The sequence below is a fragment of the Notolabrus celidotus genome, chromosome 4 (genome assembly GCF_009762535.1).
Source record: "Notolabrus celidotus isolate fNotCel1 chromosome 4, fNotCel1.pri, whole genome shotgun sequence".
In the NCBI taxonomy this organism is placed as follows: Eukaryota; Metazoa; Chordata; class Actinopteri; order Labriformes; family Labridae; genus Notolabrus; species Notolabrus celidotus.
The window spans coordinates 37,015,999-37,035,387 of record NC_048275.1 but is presented as its reverse complement, the minus strand read 5'-3'; the positions used below and the strand labels follow the sequence as shown (position 1 = coordinate 37,035,387).

Sequence of the window (19,389 nt, the reverse complement as noted above, 5' to 3'; positions counted from 1 at the left end):
AAAAAAAGTTCCCTTATGATCGTGGTACTATAGTACTTTTACTATTCTCTTTATCTTCATATAGTCACATTATTCACCCATATTTATTTATTATATTGCTTAATCTGTCATAACCAAACCATAATCACACCATGTCAACCTGTCACTACTTAATCATTTTTAATACTGTCTGTAATTACCACTATACAAACCATTTGTAACATTTGTATATATCTTAAATTTATATTCTATCTATTTTATTTTCACTTATTTTATTTTACTTATTTAAACTTATTGTTGATTGTACTTATGTCTGGGTTGCTGTAACAACCGAATTTCCCCCCAGGATCAATAAAGTAATATCTTATCTTATCTTATCTTATCTTATCTTATCTTATCTTATATGTTGAAGGAAGTTGGTGACTATAACAAGAATCATGTAAAATATTTTACAATAAATGTGCAAAAAAATGCATATTAGATATGACTGGAAATATTTTGTATTCTTTTATGTCATTTTTTTGTTAATTAATATGCACTGTCACTGTCACAGTGTGCAGATTTGATAAAGACAAACTGAAGAGCTGTTCAAACATTAGAAAAACAATGTAAATGAATGATAATTAATGCATTGTATTATACCTAAATTCAATAACAGCTTGAATAAGTGTGGGTATTTTTAACAATAATCACTTGTATTTTCTTGCCTCTGTTCAAACAGGCTGATAATGAGAGCTTCACTCTGAGTTCACTGAGTGTAGTTTACACAAGTTACCAACAGAGGTCCATAGAGGTCTGATATTCAAGCTTTGCTATCATGTTCTACAACCAGACCACGTCAAACATGTTGGTCTCCATTTATATACATATGTATTTGTATGGGTGTGTATATATGTGTGTGCATATTTATATATATATATATATATATATATATATATATAGTATTTTCTCTTACTAAGACTTTTCTTCCTATATATATATTTTCTTTTTTCCTTGCCTTATCATTATTTGTTATATATTGTCCTGTCTCCTTTTGTTTAGTTTGCCTGTCTTACTTTCTCTTTTCTCTCTCTGTTAGATGTATTGGTTATTTGTGTGTTTAATATATATTTGTATTGTAGGACCCCCTCCAAAACGATATCAAGGGGTTATTCCTAATAAAGAATTTCGATCATTTGTTTGTTCTCCTATGTTTCTTTATTCTATTTCTTATTTTTAGCTTCTATATTTCTATATTTCTGCTGTCTAATCTTCCCATCATGCTTTTCTCCTTCCTAACATTTCTCTTCCTTCTTGGACTCCTTTTCTTTCATTTTCTTCCTCTCTGTTCTTTATCCGTCCTTCCTTCCTTTCATTTTTCTGTCCCACTTTTCTTGCTGCATCTCCTCCCTCTCTATCCTTTCTTCTTTTTTTAATACTCCCTTTATTTTTTCAGTCCGTCTTTGTGTGCTCATCTATTTTTGTGAGACTGTCCTCTTGTGCTCAAGTCCTGAACACTTTCATTTTGACACCCTTAACTCAGGAAGGATGTTCTGCAGCATGTATGCTCTTGCTGCATACCAGGAGAGGCATGAAAAGCATTAGCACCCAGTTACAGTGAACACACCATGCATGGTACAAACATGGTGCTCTTCACTGACTCTTCTGGAAAGCCTCCACAATCTTAACTTTATGTGAAAGCTGAAGAAATCACCTCCTCAGGACTCAGTACCTTTCAGACAGCTTCACTTATTTCATTCATCATGAAATTCTCTGAAAAACTCCTGACCACCATAAAACCAGCTGTGTGTCTGCAGCCAGATCACCTGCTGAGCCAAGAGAGGACCTTAAAGTGCGGTCTCCTTCATCCAATGCCCCCTGGTATCACCTGAATTCCCTTCATGGACTTCACCTTCTTATTCAACACAATAATAGACCTTTATTTTACCAGGTAAAAATGTTTGAGAACCAGTTCTCATTTACAAACATGACCTGACCAAGAGGCGCCAACAGGAACACATACACACACAGACATATAAACATAAAATAGAACAAAAGTGAACAAGCAATGTGTGCAAGGTGTAAAAAAGTGTGTGTGTATAAAAGTATGCATGTAAGTAAAGTCTGAAGTGATCAGCAGGAGCAACAGTCAGCTATAATCTGTTGAAGTTTTAGCTTGCATCAGCATCCTTTGATCACCACCACACTTACAGTGGTGGACTGTAACAAAGCAAATGTACTTAAGTACATATTTTCAGTATCTGTACTTTACTTGAGCATTATTTTTTGGGGGAACTTATTACTTTTACTCCACTACATTCAGAAGACAATTACTGTACTTTGCCTCCTCTACATTTCTACCAGTGTTCTAGTTACTCACTACTTTATCTTTGAAGTCAGCTCATGAATTTCCTTCTCTTTTCTGAAATCTGATCCTAAGACAGTAAACTGTGTTTGTGTAGTTCTGTTTGTCTCAGTGGTTTAGTTGTACCTGTATATCGTGTGTCTCCACGGTTGAACGTGGAGCAAACACAGAGCATCACTCAGATCAGGCAGTTCATGTAGAGGTGGTAATGATGGCTATAATTCTCCACATGAGCACCCATGGTCATATCTTCAGAGCCGTGTTAGAGGTTTTTGAAATGAAGAATGATACGTATGGTTTGAAATGTTCTCCCTGTTTCCCACTCTGCCCAAACATACAAACATTCACCGTCCAACCTGAGAGAGCGTGTTGAGCTACGTAACCTTTGTTTCATTCCAGATGAACATTTCAAACTAAGGTGTCTGTGCTTGGAGTAACTTAGTGTCTGTTTTTATTCCATGGTTTTAGTTTTTAGAGATTTCAAGTAATGGTTTCTAAATAAACATGATGTAACAGAATGTACTCCTATGTATTCTTAACTGAATTTTTCATGATATTTTAAAAAGTACTTTGAATACTTCAGTATTTTTAAAAGTAAGTACTTCAGGACTTTAACTCAAGTCATAATCTGACAGAGCAACTTTCACTTGTATTGGAGTAATGTTTGACCAGGAGGATCTATACTTTGACTTCAGTAATGAAGCTGTGTACTTTGTCCACCACTGGTTTAACCAAAGCTCGTCTCCTCCTAACCCACAGCAGGTCTTTCCCTCTATGCTTCATGTGTCACAGCATTTTTAAATCCTACCTCTGACTTCATTTGCTCTTGAGACAAACTCTTTTCAATAAAAGTTGTACTTCCTATTTTGACCATATGCACGCAGCAAATGCAGAAATAAGTTCTCTCTGAATGATTCACTTCCATCAGTGATCCGGTCACACAGTGAAGGAACGCTTGTTCTAAAGGTTTCAGGGAAGTCTGATGAGATTAGGGTCAGCATGTTTCTCTTTGGTGACATGTTGAGGAAACTGCTGGCTCAGAGGCCGAGTTCCTCTCCTACCTCCTGCTAATGGACGCCTGCATGATTCAAGCTGTTTCTTTAGTGTGTTCAGGATAAAGTGGGCCACACTCTCAGAGGTCTGAGTTAACTAGCTCCTGAGTTTGTTCACATACATAGATATATAAGGTCATTGTTTGGTGCCCTGACCTTTATTCAGCCGTACAATGGAGCCCTGTTCTCACATTCTGATCCAAACAGCAAACACTGGTGTGTGAGTTCCTTTCAAACTGAATTCAGTTGCCTTTATTATGAAAACAAGAGAACATTGTATTTTATATATGCAGTTCTATACTGAGATTACACAGCAATTTGCAAACAGACCTTTTTAACCGGCAGTAGATTTGCCAAATGAATGTAGAATAAATAATTCCAACAGGTTTTTCTACACATCTCACCAAGAATGGCAGACAGGTCCTCCCATTTCATACAGTCTGGTAGTACAATATTTATTTTCAGTTGAAGTGTTACATGTTGAGCAACAAACTTACAGTTGTCTTCAGCCACAATTTGAATGCAAAGATAAAGAGTCAAGACTATCCCGATGATGACGTACTGAACACTAGAGAACTGGCAAATCAGATGTGACAGAATATATACATAATGTCTATGTACATATACAGTTGCACTTGACTTTGATGCTGGACTGTGAGACACAGGGATGAGAACAAATTTAAAAAAGAACAGCTTCAAACGGGGCAGAGCGACAGACACACACGGCAAAAGAATCACTGGAGGAGAAGAGGAACAGAAAGAGCCCGTACAAACAGAAACCTTAATGAAACTGATTCATTACCAACCCCACAGGAGGAATGCAGAGAAATACACACATCCAAACACACACACACTCACACACACACACACAGAGAGTTCTCATGGACCTGCAGTCAGAGAGCCAAATCAAAGCGTCCTCTCTGAGAGGTCTGAGATTGGGGGGGATGGGGTGTCGGGGCTTGGGATGATGGTCTACGTGAAGAATTTGTCATCGATAACAGGACAGTATGACAAGAAGGATGCTTTATTTGTTTTTGGTAGTGCGGCTATATTCTGTACAGTACAAATACAGGCAACTTCATCTTGTTGTCACACAGACATGTGGTGAATCATGTCTTCCCTGTCCTGTTTGATTGTGGTGGGGCTTTGCTTGGACACAGTGGAGTTTGAAGGGGATAACGGCCGGGCTGAGAGGCCGGCAGAGTAAAGAGGGTTAAGAGGGATTGAAGTGGAAGTGGTTTCTCTCTCAGCAGCATCCTCCTGATGAAGGCTTGACAGTAGTGCCGGGGGTCAGCTTCACGTTGGGCTTATCCCCTCCTCCGGCTGTGGCCCCGGGACCCATCCTCTTCTTGATTTCAGCAGCCATGGTCATGAAGGCCTGCTCCACATTGGTCGCGTTCTTGGCGCTGGTTTCCAAGAAAGGGATGCCCAGAGAGTCTGCAAACTCCTACACACAACAGAGATGGACAGAGAGCAGATTAAAGACTTCTGTTTGACAGGTTCATTAGTTTTTCTACGGCATTAGCACAACACAATTTTTTAAGAGAAGAAGAAGAATGCAGGAGGAGGAGTTGGTTGGTTCAACACCATTGTCCTCTGGGGCTGTAGTCCTCATGATGCAGCACTAAATGAAGGGGCTCTTAAACTGCTTATTTACCATTTTTACATTGTTCTTTAACTCGTCACCCTCGATCAATAACTTTGATGACCTCTTGTTGTCTCCTCATATCTGATAACCTGCAGCTCCTGACACATGCTCTACAGGTGATCAAAGAGAGGTCCCTCCTGTTAATGCATCAGTGAGGTGTACTGTGTCATGTTACGTACAGCTGTGAAACACTACGTCATTCAAAAGTCTTGCACTTGTTATTCTAACAGTGCAAAAACAGCAAAGCCTGGGTAGTACAGCCTCCTTCTTCCTGAGATTGAAAGTGTCTGTACGTCACTAAAATAAAACTATTCTGGATATAGTTTATATTTATTATTTTATATTGATATTAAGGACTTTCTGTTTGTTGCACTGAGCCAGACAGAGCAGTTCTGTTTGGATAGTTTCCTGCAGACTGGACGATTAATGAAAAGCGAGGACATTGATAGTACTTTTTTAAATTTTTAAATGTATATTTTTGGGGCTTTTACACCTTTATCTAGAGAGGAGAGGACTGTAGATAGGGTAGGAAACTGGGAGAGGGTGGGGGAATGACATGCGGGAAAGAGGCCACAGGGCCACCCGCTAGATGGGCGTGCAACTTAAACAATGACTTTGGTAAACGTTTAAAGGCCCTGTCACACCTTGATGATTTAGCAAGTGCTTTCCTGACGTATCAAAATGCCTCTAAAATGCTGACACATGCTGATATTTTTTTAGTTTGGGGTGTATACATGTCATATTCATAACTTATGCCCAACAACAGTCCACTTGTGCAAAGCGCACAGCAGCGTAATAACACAGATGAAGTGTATAAAATGCTGCAGCTCGTTAATGAGGATGTAAATGTTTTGAAATGAGATGCTCTTCATTGGTGATTAAAAAAGGTGTGTGTTATTAAAAACTCTGCAGTCTCTCTTTGTAAGAACATGATGAGCCGTGGAGAGTGTCAGAGGAGTGAAACCAGCAGGAACACAGCCTCTGCTCTTTACAACAAGTTACACTTATTGACTGCAGTGCTTTCAAAAACGTCACATTTTGAACTTCATTGAATTCAACAACAGCAGCTTTATCATTGAACACCAGCAGACTCTGACATGCTGGATTCAGCTTCTGTTTCAGAGGCTCTGCTGTTTGACACTGAGTGAGGGCTCCAAGGCTTCTCACACTCACACACACGCAGACACACAGATCTAAGTGTGTGAACGTGTGTCAACCATCCCAGAACTAAAATGACAGTTACATGTAAAAGAATGTCAATGCAAATATGACTTTCATTCATTCATTCAAGTTACTGTGACATCTGTCCATTGAGCAGCCTGCATAATGTGTGTGTATGATGCATGCAGCATCTGAGCATCACTCTCTGAACTTCTCCTGCTCAGGTACCAAAGGTGCAGCTTCATCCCTGAGGCTGCGAGGATCATGAACTCTGCCCCTTAAGCTGTCTTCTGCACTTTATCCCAACATGTCGCTCGCTTTAATAAAATGTATTTATAGTTATTAATGTATTATATTTTATGATTCTAGGTTTTTAATATAGGTTTTTAGGTTATTTATGTTCTAGTTCATGCTAAATCCTCCACAGTGTTTACTTTCATATCAGCCTCAGAGTGTCGATACACACAGCAGGCATGACCGGGCTGTGAGCTCTACTCCATCTCTCCTCCCCTGACTTTGAGCTTGGACTAACTTATCTGAGGGTGTTTTTGTTTTTGTAAAAGTGACACATCCTCGCCGATCTCAGATAAGAAACCTTCAATAATGTACTCCTCTGTGCTGAACGTCTTACTCATGCAAAGCACATACTCTGTGCTAAGAGGAGGGATGCCACGGAGGGAGGGAGGGAACAAGAGGGCCATTCAGAAAACACATGAAGCTTCAAGAAGGAGAAGCGTGAATGTAAAAGCTCAGAGGGAATAAGACTCAGGTGCTTTACCTTTGCTGTTGTGTAATCCACCACCTTCTTTGTTGTCAGGTCACATTTGTTCCCCACCAATAGCTTGTTGACATTTTCACTGGCATAGCGGTCGATTTCCTGTAGCCACTGTTTGACATTGTTGAAGGACTCCTGGCAAAGAAAAACAGGTAAACATGAGCACCAAGCCTCACCTGCTGCGTGACATCAGCAGCTCTCACACACACCTTTACACGCCATGTTAAGATGTTTTTAAATAAGAGAACAGAGGGGTTTAAGAGCTTTTTGACAGGGGGTGGGCTTAGACCGAGAGCAGAACACTACATAGGAGAGAAAATCTGAAAACAGTGCTGGGTGATGTTATGTTTAAAAGCTTGGACCAGGGCTTCAAGAGAGAGGAAACTTCTCTCTCTTATCTCATTTGGACAAAGTGGCAGCAGGAGTTTGGAACTTCTGCACCAGTTCACAAACCAGCAACCCTGCATGAGTTTATGTGCAGCAAATCTTCCTCTAATAGTCAGGATAAAATTTGCGGTATTCCATTTAACTTTTTGTTATTATTTTGTGAAAATGAAACTCAAAAGAAATACCTTCCTTTGATTCCACCATCACTTACTAATCTCCAGGTGTACCTCAACCAATCAGAAGAAGTTATTTTTTTTTAGAATTTATTTTAAGAAGGTAAACTTTCACATTTTCTGTATTCATGACACAAAGTGAAATATTTAAACCCTTCTTTAAATTAAATGTTGATGTTTCTTCGAGCTCATGAAAATCAGAAATCCAGTGTTTCAAATGATTGGAATATCTCCTGAGATGATTTAAAGAAGGATTCAAAATACAGGAATGTCCAACTTCTGGAAACGTATCTTCATTTATCATGAGGTTCCTTTACCATGAATCACTTTTGTAAGGAGCTGCTGAAACATATGGAGCTTTTTTTTGTTGAGATGTATCGTACATCTGCATTTCAAAATAAAAGCACAACTATTTCTTCTGCACAAAAACAAGCAAATTAATCAGACGGGACTGAAAGTGGACTTCTTAAATTACACTCATCCAACAGGGATCCAGGGAAATTAGGGTTATTCCAGTTCATTATAAAGTGGTTAAATAGATTCAGTCTGTCCAGTTTATGCATACTGTAGGACATCAGTTTAGTTAAATTCAGTTTATAAGTAGGGATGGGCAATTATTTTTAAATATTTGAATATTGGTTGACTTAGTAAAAATCAAAGAGTTACTTTAAATATTTTCTCATTTTACAAGTACAGTTTTTCATTGTTTTCACTGCCCTCTGGTTGTAATACAGTATTCCCGCCAGAGGGTGGCTAAAGAGTGTCTTAAAGCTGTTTGCTAACCGCATTAAGTAATAGAAGAAGAAGAATGCTAACTACATTAAATAGAAAAAGAAGAAGAAAACATTAGTGACAGTCACAGTGATTTTCTCCGTTTCTGAATCTCACACTACTACACATGTATTTCCAGAGACTGAGCATGGCTGTCACATGTAAACACACACGCCATGCTGTGTCACAGAAACACCGACATAAAGATGGAGACAGACGCCGTCAGTGCCCGCTACTAGCAGCACCTCATCCTGCTGCTGGTTAACAAGACTGACACACAAATGGGCTGTTAATGGGACAGGGCTGTTTATGTGTGTGTGTGTATGTGGTGATTATTCGAATAATCGTCAAATAGATATCAATGATAAACAAATAGTATTCTGGCTTGAAATGCCCATCCATAGTTATAAGTCTGTCTGACAGGAGCCATGCACAGAATGAAATCCAATGATCTTTCTGAGATCTGTCTCAGTGCGAGTTAAACTGTGAGGTAGAGAAGTGTTTGTGGATACTTGCCTGGTCTGTGACATCGTACACTACAATGATACCATGAGCACCTCTGTAGTAGCTGGATGTGATTGTACGAAACCTCTCCTGACCCGCCGTGTCCCACTGAGAAAGGAAAGAGAAAGGATTGACTTTGAGTGCTTCCTGCTAGTCAAGTATTTACTTCAACACCTCCTTGTTCTCCAAGATCACCAAGTTCATGACAAACAAATGAAATGCTCTTCATATTCTTATTTTATCATGCACAAAGCCAAAGTAATGTGTCCTAAGCTGGATTTTAAAATGACTTATGAATATTACTACGTTTTTGTTTTTTTTAAGGGATCAAGAAAAAGAAGATAAGCCTGCACACTGACTCAGTGTCACAAGAAGTTTATTTAATCACATTTCAACCTGCTGATCTTTATGAGGTGATCTTTACTTTAAAAAGGGGGCCACACCCATTTATGATTATGTGTTATATTTATTATGTATATTAGGGATGTAAACAATCAGTTTCGATTGATTGTTTGTTAAGAAATTACTCGAAACACGTGTTTTTGTTTTCAATTTTCTGTCATGTGGATCAAACATCATGTGGTCTCATATTACACTCAGCTATCAGGGAGGTGTTTTAAGTTTAAAGCATGTTTGGATGTGAATCAGCTGTTAAAGGTGTTGCACACAGTGGAGACGCTCAGCTGGGGGCTGTGGCTGAGTGACAGGTCTCCACGGGCGCTTTATTTTACAGAGGATCAATACGCAGCTGCTGCCAACAACGACACTGACACGAAGGTTGAGATCTTTAAACAGGACATTTTAACCTTTAGATACAAAGCCAACAGACTGGTGGGAATTGCTAGTACACTATGTTTGTAGACCAGCAACATTAGAGCAGTCTGAGCTTTTCTGCAGCTGGACTGATGATGACCCGGTTGCGCTCCCGGCTGACACCTGACGTTTATTTTTCTCAATAAGAACGAGTAGACAGAAAACTGGACACTGTGAGTCTGAAGTACTGTTCTGTTAATAGTTAAGACTAAATAAGACTATGTCGGCGGAAAATAGATATATTTTTCATGAGCCTGGTTATTGATGCTCAGCGTCTTAAACATGTACTCAAAATCAATACCGTCATAAATAAATAAAAAATAAACAATAAACTGGACTGGTCCACCAACACTGATGCCATCTACAGGAAGGGACAGAGCAGACTGTTCTTCCTGAGGAGACTCAGGTCCTTCAGTGTCTGCAGCAGGCTTCTGAAGACCTTCTATCAGTCTGTGGTGGCCAGTGCTCTCTTCTTTGCTGTGGCGTGCTGGGGTGGAGGTATCAAGACGGGTGAGGCCAGCAAGCTCAACAAGCTGGTAAAGAAGGCCCGCTCTGTGGTTGGCTTAGAACTGGACGGTCTGGAGTCAGTGGCTGAGAGGAGGTTGATGGACAAACTGCGAGCCATCCTGGACAACCCCTCTCACCCTCTCCATGACGAGCTGTGGCTGATGGGGAGCTCGTTCAGTCAGCGCATCATTCCACCACGATGCAAGACTGAACGCTTCAGGCGCTCCTTTGTGCCCACCGCCATCAGACTGTTAAACAGTAACGGAGGCCACAGACTGCACCATGCTGACCACTGACACCCCCCCCTCCCATGAACAGATCCATAACATCCCTGCTCTGTCTGTCACACTCCATCATCTCATCCTGAACTCTCTCTTGACTGCTGCTGGCATTATAATGTATAATATACTGTATTATATAATTAACTTGCTATATTATATTTTGTTATATTACATTACTATTCTAACTACAACCCATGGTCATATTACATACAAATATTCTTTCTATTTATTGCTTAATTTGTCATTACCAACCATAATCACACCATGTCAACCTGTCACTACTGAAACATTTTTAATACTGCCTGTAATTACTTCTATTTAATTTAAATTCCATTTGTAACATTGTATATATCTAAATTGTACTCTAGCTTTATTTATCTATTTTATTTTACTTATTTTTATTTTTTATTTTGTTTTATTTTTATTTTTATTTTTATTTTGTACTTATTTTGTACTTATTGAAACTTCTTTCTTGATTGTACTTATGTCTGGGTTGCTGTAACAACTTAATTTTGACATCCCTAATGTATATGTATGTGAGGAAAAGTGTCACCAAAAATGTTTAGTATAATTTTGCACAAAAAACAACAACATGAAAAGACCATAGATGAACCTGAACAGTGCTTCATGGTTTAAGAGATGAAATCAGGAACAAGCACATCTGTAGTGTTTCTCACATGTTGTGATTTAATGAACCTCCCCTGGCAGTGAGTGAGAGTGTTATCTTCTGTTTCTTGCTGATGTCAGTGATTACCCTTCACCTGCATGATGCAGGCTTTTTATTACTGGAACAAAACATCACTCAACTCCTTTTAAAGGTTTGCTTCGTGCATTAAAAAACAAAGAAGATAGGAAGAAGAGAGTTACTTACGATCTGAAGTTTAATGGTCTTTCCATCTAGTTCTATGGTTCGTATTTTGAAGTCCACTCCGATAGTGCTAATGTAACTTTCTGTGTATGTGTCATCCTGTGGAGAGGAAGAGAGAACATGTGTCACACATCCTGGTTACTCCCTGCTTCAGTGTATATGTTCATGCAATCAGGACCAACTGTCACAAGCAGGACTGAGGAGAAGTCAGCACAGTGTCGTTACAATACAAGGTTACAAGCTGGAGGAAGTAACACTGTTTGAGTTTGCACATGTGCAGATCATATCCTGCTCATAATAATCCAAATGTTAATGAGTTCATAAAAAACAAGATAAGACAGGTAAGAGAGAAAGAACTGTACATATAAAGACATGTATGTATGAGCTGTTTGTGAAACTTACTGCAAATCGGAGGAGAAGGCAAGACTTTCCAACACCAGAGTCACCAATCAGGAGCAGCTTGAATAAATAGTCACTGTGGGGGAAAGTGCGGAGTAATTCAGGTTAGAGCACTCTAATTTGTAACCAAATCACACAGTCACAGATTACACATTAAACTACACAGATGAGGCCTGGGAACACAGAAGTGAGAGAGCAGATCTCACCGCAGAGATCGTGACGGCCTTTTCATGTCTGACACACTCATTCAGATACTGTTCGTTTTTCCTACAGTGTTGCATTTTTCAGTAGAGCGACTGAAGGTCCGTCTCTCACCGGGAGAGGAAACGGTCAGGGCAATGAACTCTGCTGAGCTCAGGAACTTTTACAGGAGGAAGTGTGGAAACCGTCCGATCATGTGACGGGACATGAAGCGAGCTGACACCACCGAGGAGAGGACTGCACTCTCTGAACCACAGGCTGTACCTCTCTGCCTCAGGTCTCCTTTTGGTTCCTTTCATGTCCACCTAATAAAACTATTTAGGCCGGGTTTCTCTCTCTATTCTAACAGCAGCCTTGTTCCACTTTTGGTTTTCCCCCTTCTAAAAGTCCCTGCTCCAAAACCGGTACTTTCCAAAGACCCAGACACACTGAATCAAGAATTCAAGGGACTTTAATCCATTAAAAGCTTTTATTGAAAGAGCTCATAGTGCTCTATTACCCCTCTAGAACACTACGCTCCCAACATGCAGGCCTGCTGGTCATACCTAAAGTCTCTAAAAGTAGTATGGGAGGTAGAACCTTCAGTTCTCAGGCCCCTCTCCTTTGGAATCATCTCTGGGAGGAAGACACCTGCTCTACTTTTAACGCTCCTGTTACCCTCAAATTTACTAACATCTTTTATCCTTGGGGTCAATTTGACCCCAGCAATTTAATCCTCCAGAAACTGATTGTTACCCAGGTTTATGTGTCAGGTACTTTATGTTTCTTTTAGGTTATACAAAAGTATGTTATAATGACCTCAATATCATCCAAAACAACTAAAACAAATGTGTAAAATGTTGTTTTTTTTATAGTTTTTCTTATACAGCTAAAACAGTCTGGGGTCAAATTGACCCCAAGGAACACCAATGGTTAATTTTTGTCACATAAAATTGGAACATCTCAACATTTTAATTTAATGTTTTCCCAGTTCTCCCCATCAAATTAGGAAAATTCATGAAATATGAAGCAAAAAAAATGTCAGTCATTAATTTAGAGATGTTAAACATTGAATGGGGTCCAATTGACCCCAAGGATAACAGGATGGTTAAGAGTAGGCTTCAAACTTTCCTTTTTGATAAAGCTTATAGTTAGAGCTGGATCAGGCTTGGACCAGCTCTTAGTTATGCTGCTATAGGCTTATACTGACACACTGGGATCCTGTCTCACCCTCCCGGCCTCTTCTTTTAACTCTTTCTGGAGTCCCTGAGCTCCCTTGTCTCGTAGGTTCCTCTGGATCTCTGCTGCTGTGGACGTGCCAGACTCCAGCTGCTACAACTACTACTATCTGTCTCACCACTATCATCTCTCTCTCTCTTCATCTCCCTCTATCCCTCTCTCCAACACAGTCTCAGCAGATGTGTGTCTAACATGAGTCTGGTCCTGCTGGAGGTTTCTGCCTGTTAAAGGAAGTTTGTCCTTGCCACTGTAACTTGCTAAATGCTGCAAAGTGCTCTGCTCATGGTGGATTAAGATGAGATCAGACTGAGTCCTGTCTGTAAAATGGGACTGGATCTGATCCTGTCTTGATGTTGGGTCTTTGTTAATAATAGAGCATAGAGTACGGTCTAGACCTGCTCTGTTTGAAGAGAGTCTGAGGAGAACATTTGTTGGGATTTGATGCTTTATAAATAAAGATTGTTACAGCAACTGAATGAAAACTACAGATCCAACCTAATCAGATCTGAGGATTAAGACTGGTTGATGTGTCCTGTGGGTTGTATCTGTTGAGGCTCAAGTATAACAATGCTCAGGGTTGGGCACTCCTTCATTACTTTAAGATTATCCAGCTGATGACCCAACCTTAATACTGTCTCACTGAAAAGCAGATCTGGACCGCCTGCAGCCAACATACAAGTCTGAACTCTATCTCGCCCTGCTTCCAATCACACCCATGTAACATTAAGCAACATGATGCTAATCCTTCACTTTACACACACGTGTCCTCCCTGCAATGTCTGTTTGTCCAGCTACACAAACCTCGAACAACCAGCTCTGCTTGTCTAATATTTAGTTTGTGGAGAGACCTGCTCCAGCTGATCCTCTGAAACACTCGCATGAGGCCTAAGTAGAGACCGAGTGGACGGCTGAATAACAAACACTGCTCTGTTCTTACACTTTCCAACTTCTCCTGAATGCTTTGTTGAAACAGAGAGATGGACTTCTGGAGCTGTAAAGAAACCTCCTGGTGTTTCTCAGTTAGTTGTCTTCTTAAACATTCACTACATCGATCACTCACCATGTATATTCATGAATGGTGGTCTTTATACGCATCTAGATATCTCTCAATTTGCAGATTTGTCACCAGCCTGTTTCCAAATGTTCTCGAATATCACATGACTTCATCTGATTCTGACACCAGCACCAGAGAAGCATGTGATACTGAATAAAGCAGCTTTACACTCAAAGTCAGCGTGGCGTCAGTATGTGAGGGAGAAGTGTCAAACTCATTCTCTCCGTGCAGAATAATAGATTTATGTGAGCTTCCTCAGATCTGACGGTAAGACTAGTTCATGAATACGCTCTTTGTTTTTGTTCATGTTTAAGAACTGGTTGCTAAAGTCTTTGTGTCCCTTGAGTTAGGTCGATCTTTCCACTTTCCTACTAGATTTGAGGCTGCCTGTGTGTTGAACTCAATTACCAACCTTCTCCACTAAACAAACAACAACGTTAGCCTGAAGAGCAAAAACCAGGGTAGCTTTCCTAGTTGAACAGTAGTTGCCTGCATGCTCAGAAATGTTGAATATGGTGACAGATACAGCATGTTTGTAGGGTAGGATGACTGTCAGATGGTACGCAGACTAGACCCAGACTCTCCATGAATCCACTTTAATCATCTGTGGCATATCACTGACTCTCACTTCTCATCATCATCCTCATCATCCTGCTGTTTGACATAACTGAACAGCACTTTTTAAACTCACATTCCCTCAAAAACGCTCAAATATGCTTTATTCGGGTCACAGTCTGAGGTCTTGCACTAGTTGTATTTGTTCAAATCCCTCATGACAATCCCGATTCAGTAACAACCAAAAGCCAACGGTATAATAAATGGACGTAGTATTTGTGACGTCAGCCATCTGTTTCTGAAGCACTGTTTTGAAGCTGATCGGCGTCGGCAGCCATATTGGAAATGTTGAACTCAACATAACTTTTGTCGAGCGAGTGTGAGGTAAAGAGGCGGGCCTTTAGCCTCCTAGCCAACAGCTACAGTGTTCGGGGCGGCTGTGGCTCAGTGGGTAGAGTCGGTCGTCTATCAATCGGAAGGTTGGAGGTTCGATCCCAGCTCCGGCAGTCACATGCCGAAGTGTCCTTGAGCAAGACACTGAACCCCAAATTGCTCCCTCTGTTGTTCAGGTGTGTGAATGTGTACGAATGAGATTAGCTAATACTGATGGTCCCTTACTGTAGCAGCCTCTACCATCAGTGAGTGAATGGGTATAAATGGGTGAATGCGACGAGTAGTGTGTAAAAGCGCTTTGAGTAGTCAGACAGACTAGAAAAGCGCTATATAAGTACAAGTCCATTTACCATTTACCATTTCCTGCCTGTCAGTCAAGTCAGCTGTGCCTCTCATATTGGAAAACTTGTAATCTAAATATCTTTGAAATTGCTGCGTTAGAAAAACATTCACCCCCCCGTACTGTGTGTGCCGATAGAGAAATGAGCTATCCAGACTACACTTTTTCAACCAGGCTGTAAACATGTTTATTTCTGCTGTAAAGATCGTCTCCTTTGAATGGGTGTGTATGTGGTTTCCTGTGTTTCTGCAGCCAGCCTCAAGTGGACACTCAAGGAACTGCAGTTTTTAACACTTCCAAATTGGCTTCAATTCTCGCAGCCAAAGTTTGCCCCTTCTCAGCCCCCCTACCCTCCTCAAAGACATCCCAACCTTTCCTCTCCATGAAGCCTGTGACTGTGTTGACTCTGGTCTTCTCTTTGCATGACTGACCAATCACTGATCAACAGAACATGACGACCAAAAACAAAACAAAACTTTCAACCTAAAACACAAAGAGCCAACTTCAGCACTATTTGCACTGTTAGAGTGTAACCTGGAGACCTCTGGTGTTTTGTGAATGACCCACTGACATCAGTGTTTGCTGTAGCACCTTCACACTGGATTAGTGAAGTCTGTAATTTACTGACATGTCTGATTCAAAATATTGGAGTCCTGTTGCGCAGACTTGGCCTAATGGTTAAGTTGCGCGCAAATGTAGATGCCGGCCGGCTTCAAATCCATCCTGCAGTCTCTTTCCTGCATGTCATCCTCCCAGTTTCCTACACTATCCACTGTCCTCTCCTCTAGAAATAAAGGTGTAACAGCCCCAAAAATATAACTTTATAAAATGCTGAAGTCCTGCACAACATCTACTTTGTCTCAGGGGGCAGCATCACCCTCTACAGAGTCCAGCCTGCCTGACGTTCATGAGAAGAAGACATCCACATCTGGTAAACTTCCATAGAGATTAAAGTGCATTAAAACTAAACAACACCATAAAAAGCTGATACCTTTGTCTTATTATTAAGTTTAAGAGCTCCCACGTTATACGGACCCATCCCCCGGTTTGGTGCCCATTAGTTGCGACAGTCTGAGATTTTAAAGTTGTATTTTTGGGGGCTGTTACACCTTTATTAATAGAGGAGAGGTCAGTGGAAAATCTAGGAAATTCTTATTCCCACAAACAGGCAATGAGCCTGTTTGTGGGAATAAGAATGTTTCTTACTGCACACTGCAAAGCATGTCATCCATCTGATCACTCTTTGAGATCTGGATCATTTGATTGGTGTTAGTCTGCTCTCTGTGTGTGAACAAGTCTCCATCCTGTGCAGCACAAGGATGAATGAATGTGAATGAATGGAGCCAACACCTTCGTTTACAATGTCCACTGTTTACCAGAAAAGTCTTGGAGACCCTCTAAAAGATAAATAAATGATCAGTACTAATAACTGAGATGTGGATTCAGACTGGAGTAATATCATCAGAGGAAATACGGGCGGTGATTCTTCCTGGAATTTTTACATTACAAGTTACAGACATGGATGATTCACGCAGGATTAAAAACCCAGATGTCCTCCGCTATTATTCCAAAGTATCAGACGTCCCCAGGGGAGACGACTCCTGTGGGATTAAAGCTAAGGTTTGTAGTCACGGAAAACTAGCATGAATTTGAATGTAGCATTTCCTCAGGACTCCATCGAACCCCTCCCCACGGAGCTCCTCCAAAACGACGCCCCCGCTCGCATGCACAAGTACCACTGATTCAAAACCAGTCCTCAGCACATGGTTCATCATGTCTCACTCAGCGGTAAGAAAACACCAAAACATTCTCATAGTGAAAGTTCAAAACACAAACAAACGAAATGAAATGTACGCTTTGCAGGAGGCGGGCAGGACGGGATTTGATTGGTTTCATCATTTGGCTCCTGATGGCAGGGATTGGTTGGTGTTTTCCCAGGTTTACTCCGGCTGTAGATAGCAGCTTTTTTTTTCACTCTTTTTTAAGAACACATTATGTATTGATTGCCATCAGGACATAAAGATCATTTTAACCAGTATACCAAAAAGTGGATCTAAATCTGACTACCAACCCCAGCTGTAACCCACTCAATGCAGCACAAACATCACATGACAAACCTGTGAACTACCATCACTCTCCTTGCTGTTCACCACAGTTTGAGTCAAGCAGTGCAGTTTAGACATTCCTGCTTGTTGCATCTGAACCAGTCTAAGCGGTCCGGATCAGCACACAGGATTACTCTGTAACCATGTTAAGTTAAGGAGCCTCCTCTCTCCTGTTCTGACACTTATTGAGTCACAGATGTTGGGCCTTCCCAAGGTGTATCCGGTCTTTCCTACACAGGTGAATATCAATAAAAGATGAAGTAGTCTGCAGGGGGGAGGGGGATTTAAATGGCCTAGTTGGACTTAAACACAACATGGAGATGTTTAAAAACAGGTGAGATGTGTTTGCACTCTGAGGTGGAGAAGAAGGAGCTCAAGTGACGAGTTGCTTAACGCTGTTGTGGTGAAATCGAGGGCTTGTCCCGTGGCATGTGACCTACACATGACTAAGAGCCTGCCTCACTATAACTCCACCATATGACTGAAAACTGAGTCATGCCAAACACCAGGTACAGCACTAAACTAGTAACCTGGAGGTAAACAACAGATGGTTGATGTCACTATGTTTACCTGTATGCTAATAGAAGGAGAGTAAATACATGATGTAAGAATATCACATGAGGAACTGGAGACCTCCGAAAGCATCGACAACAAGTGTTCAGAGAGCTGTGAGCCCTGGATCACATTCACACGGAATTTAATAATCCAGACACGGTTACCTGGTGCTAATACACTGATTACGCAGATGGTAGCATCTTTAAGCACAATGAACAAAACACAGCAGAAATGATCAAGTGAATTCAGCAGATAAATGAGCAGCACACCTTTGTCCTGTGGTTATTTACATGTCAGCGTTAAAGCAGGTGATACCTGTGACCTAACAGCTGGCTAACGGTGATGATCATGTGTCCAATGTGTTGCTTTTAGGTAAACAGATGCCTTTCACTGTGTTTAAAACAAACATCTGCTTTTTTTGTGTTTTATAACAGAAAAGGTGAAGAATCTATGTGACATGGGTGGACATAAAGGCTAATGTCAGCTGATGTTAGCCGCTAACATTAAGTTGTCCGCCAATGCTTGCTAGCTAAATCACGCTAGCTCGATTAAGAGTCCCACATGGTTTAAAAAGGTGATACTTACTATTCAGGATTCATTTTGACTTGTTATTTAGTGTATCCGTCTCTTGAAGAAAGCGGTGGCTAGCTCTTACTGCTCACAGAAGAACTACGGCCGGCTAGCTAGCTGCTGCTCCTCGGTACAAATCCAAAATGGCTGCCGCTCCAACCAGGAAACAGCTAACATGAGCCAGCTGGTGCGTCCAGTCGGGAATAACAACAAATACGGGGCTTGTTTCCGAGTGCCTTGTCTTTAGATGTGATATTGGTAACTCCTAATACAGAGGGGAACCGACGGTGAGAGAAACAGGCGGTGTTAGTGGTGAGGTGAGTAGACCGGATCCTTTCTCTCCTCCTCGTTGACTGAGTCGTTACTGCAGGAGCGAGCTGTCAAGACGAGGAGGGGTGACGTCATTTAGTGAAACGTGGCATACAGGAGTCAGACAGTGCTCCGTGTCCAACTACACACAGGGACATTTAACATTTAGGATCTTAGTTATTCATCCGATGAGCTGTTGATGATGAGACTGAATTATGATCATAACATATACAGTTTATGTGTAAAAACAACAGACCCGTTCTTTCTTTACACCTAAACTCCTCTTACTTTATTTATTTATTTATTTATTTATTTATTTATTTATTTATTTATTTATTTATTTATTTATTATCTAGTTCCAATTTTAATCACTTCTAAAGTATATAATATCTTATTTTAAATTATTTATTTAATTTAATTTATTGTT

At 40.6% G+C, this 19,389-nt stretch overlaps 1 protein-coding gene across 1 annotated transcript; it reads right to left on the bottom strand.

Annotated features, from left to right (window-relative positions):
• Positions 1–3,596: 3,596 nt before the first annotated feature.
• Positions 3,597–19,056, bottom strand: LOC117811558 (ras-related protein ORAB-1-like). The gene is made up of 6 exons (XM_034681905.1): positions 18,669–19,056; positions 11,666–11,738; positions 11,267–11,362; positions 8,807–8,902; positions 6,963–7,094; positions 3,597–4,822 (listed from the first exon to the last, which is right to left on the bottom strand). The coding sequence occupies exons 1-6, from the start codon at positions 18,680–18,682 to the stop codon at positions 4,622–4,624; spliced, it is 612 nt and encodes a 203-aa protein (XP_034537796.1). The 5' UTR covers positions 18,683–19,056; the 3' UTR covers positions 3,597–4,621.
• Positions 19,057–19,389: the final 333 nt, after the last annotated feature.

Coding starts and splice junctions, on each gene's coding strand:
- LOC117811558 (XM_034681905.1), bottom strand. Junction 11,363..11,665: donor GCCTTCTCCTCCGATTTGCA/GTAAGTTTCACA, acceptor TCCTCTCCACAG/GATGACACATACACAGAAAG. Junction 8,903..11,266: donor AGACCATTAAACTTCAGATC/GTAAGTAACTCT, acceptor TTCCTTTCTCAG/TGGGACACGGCGGGTCAGGA.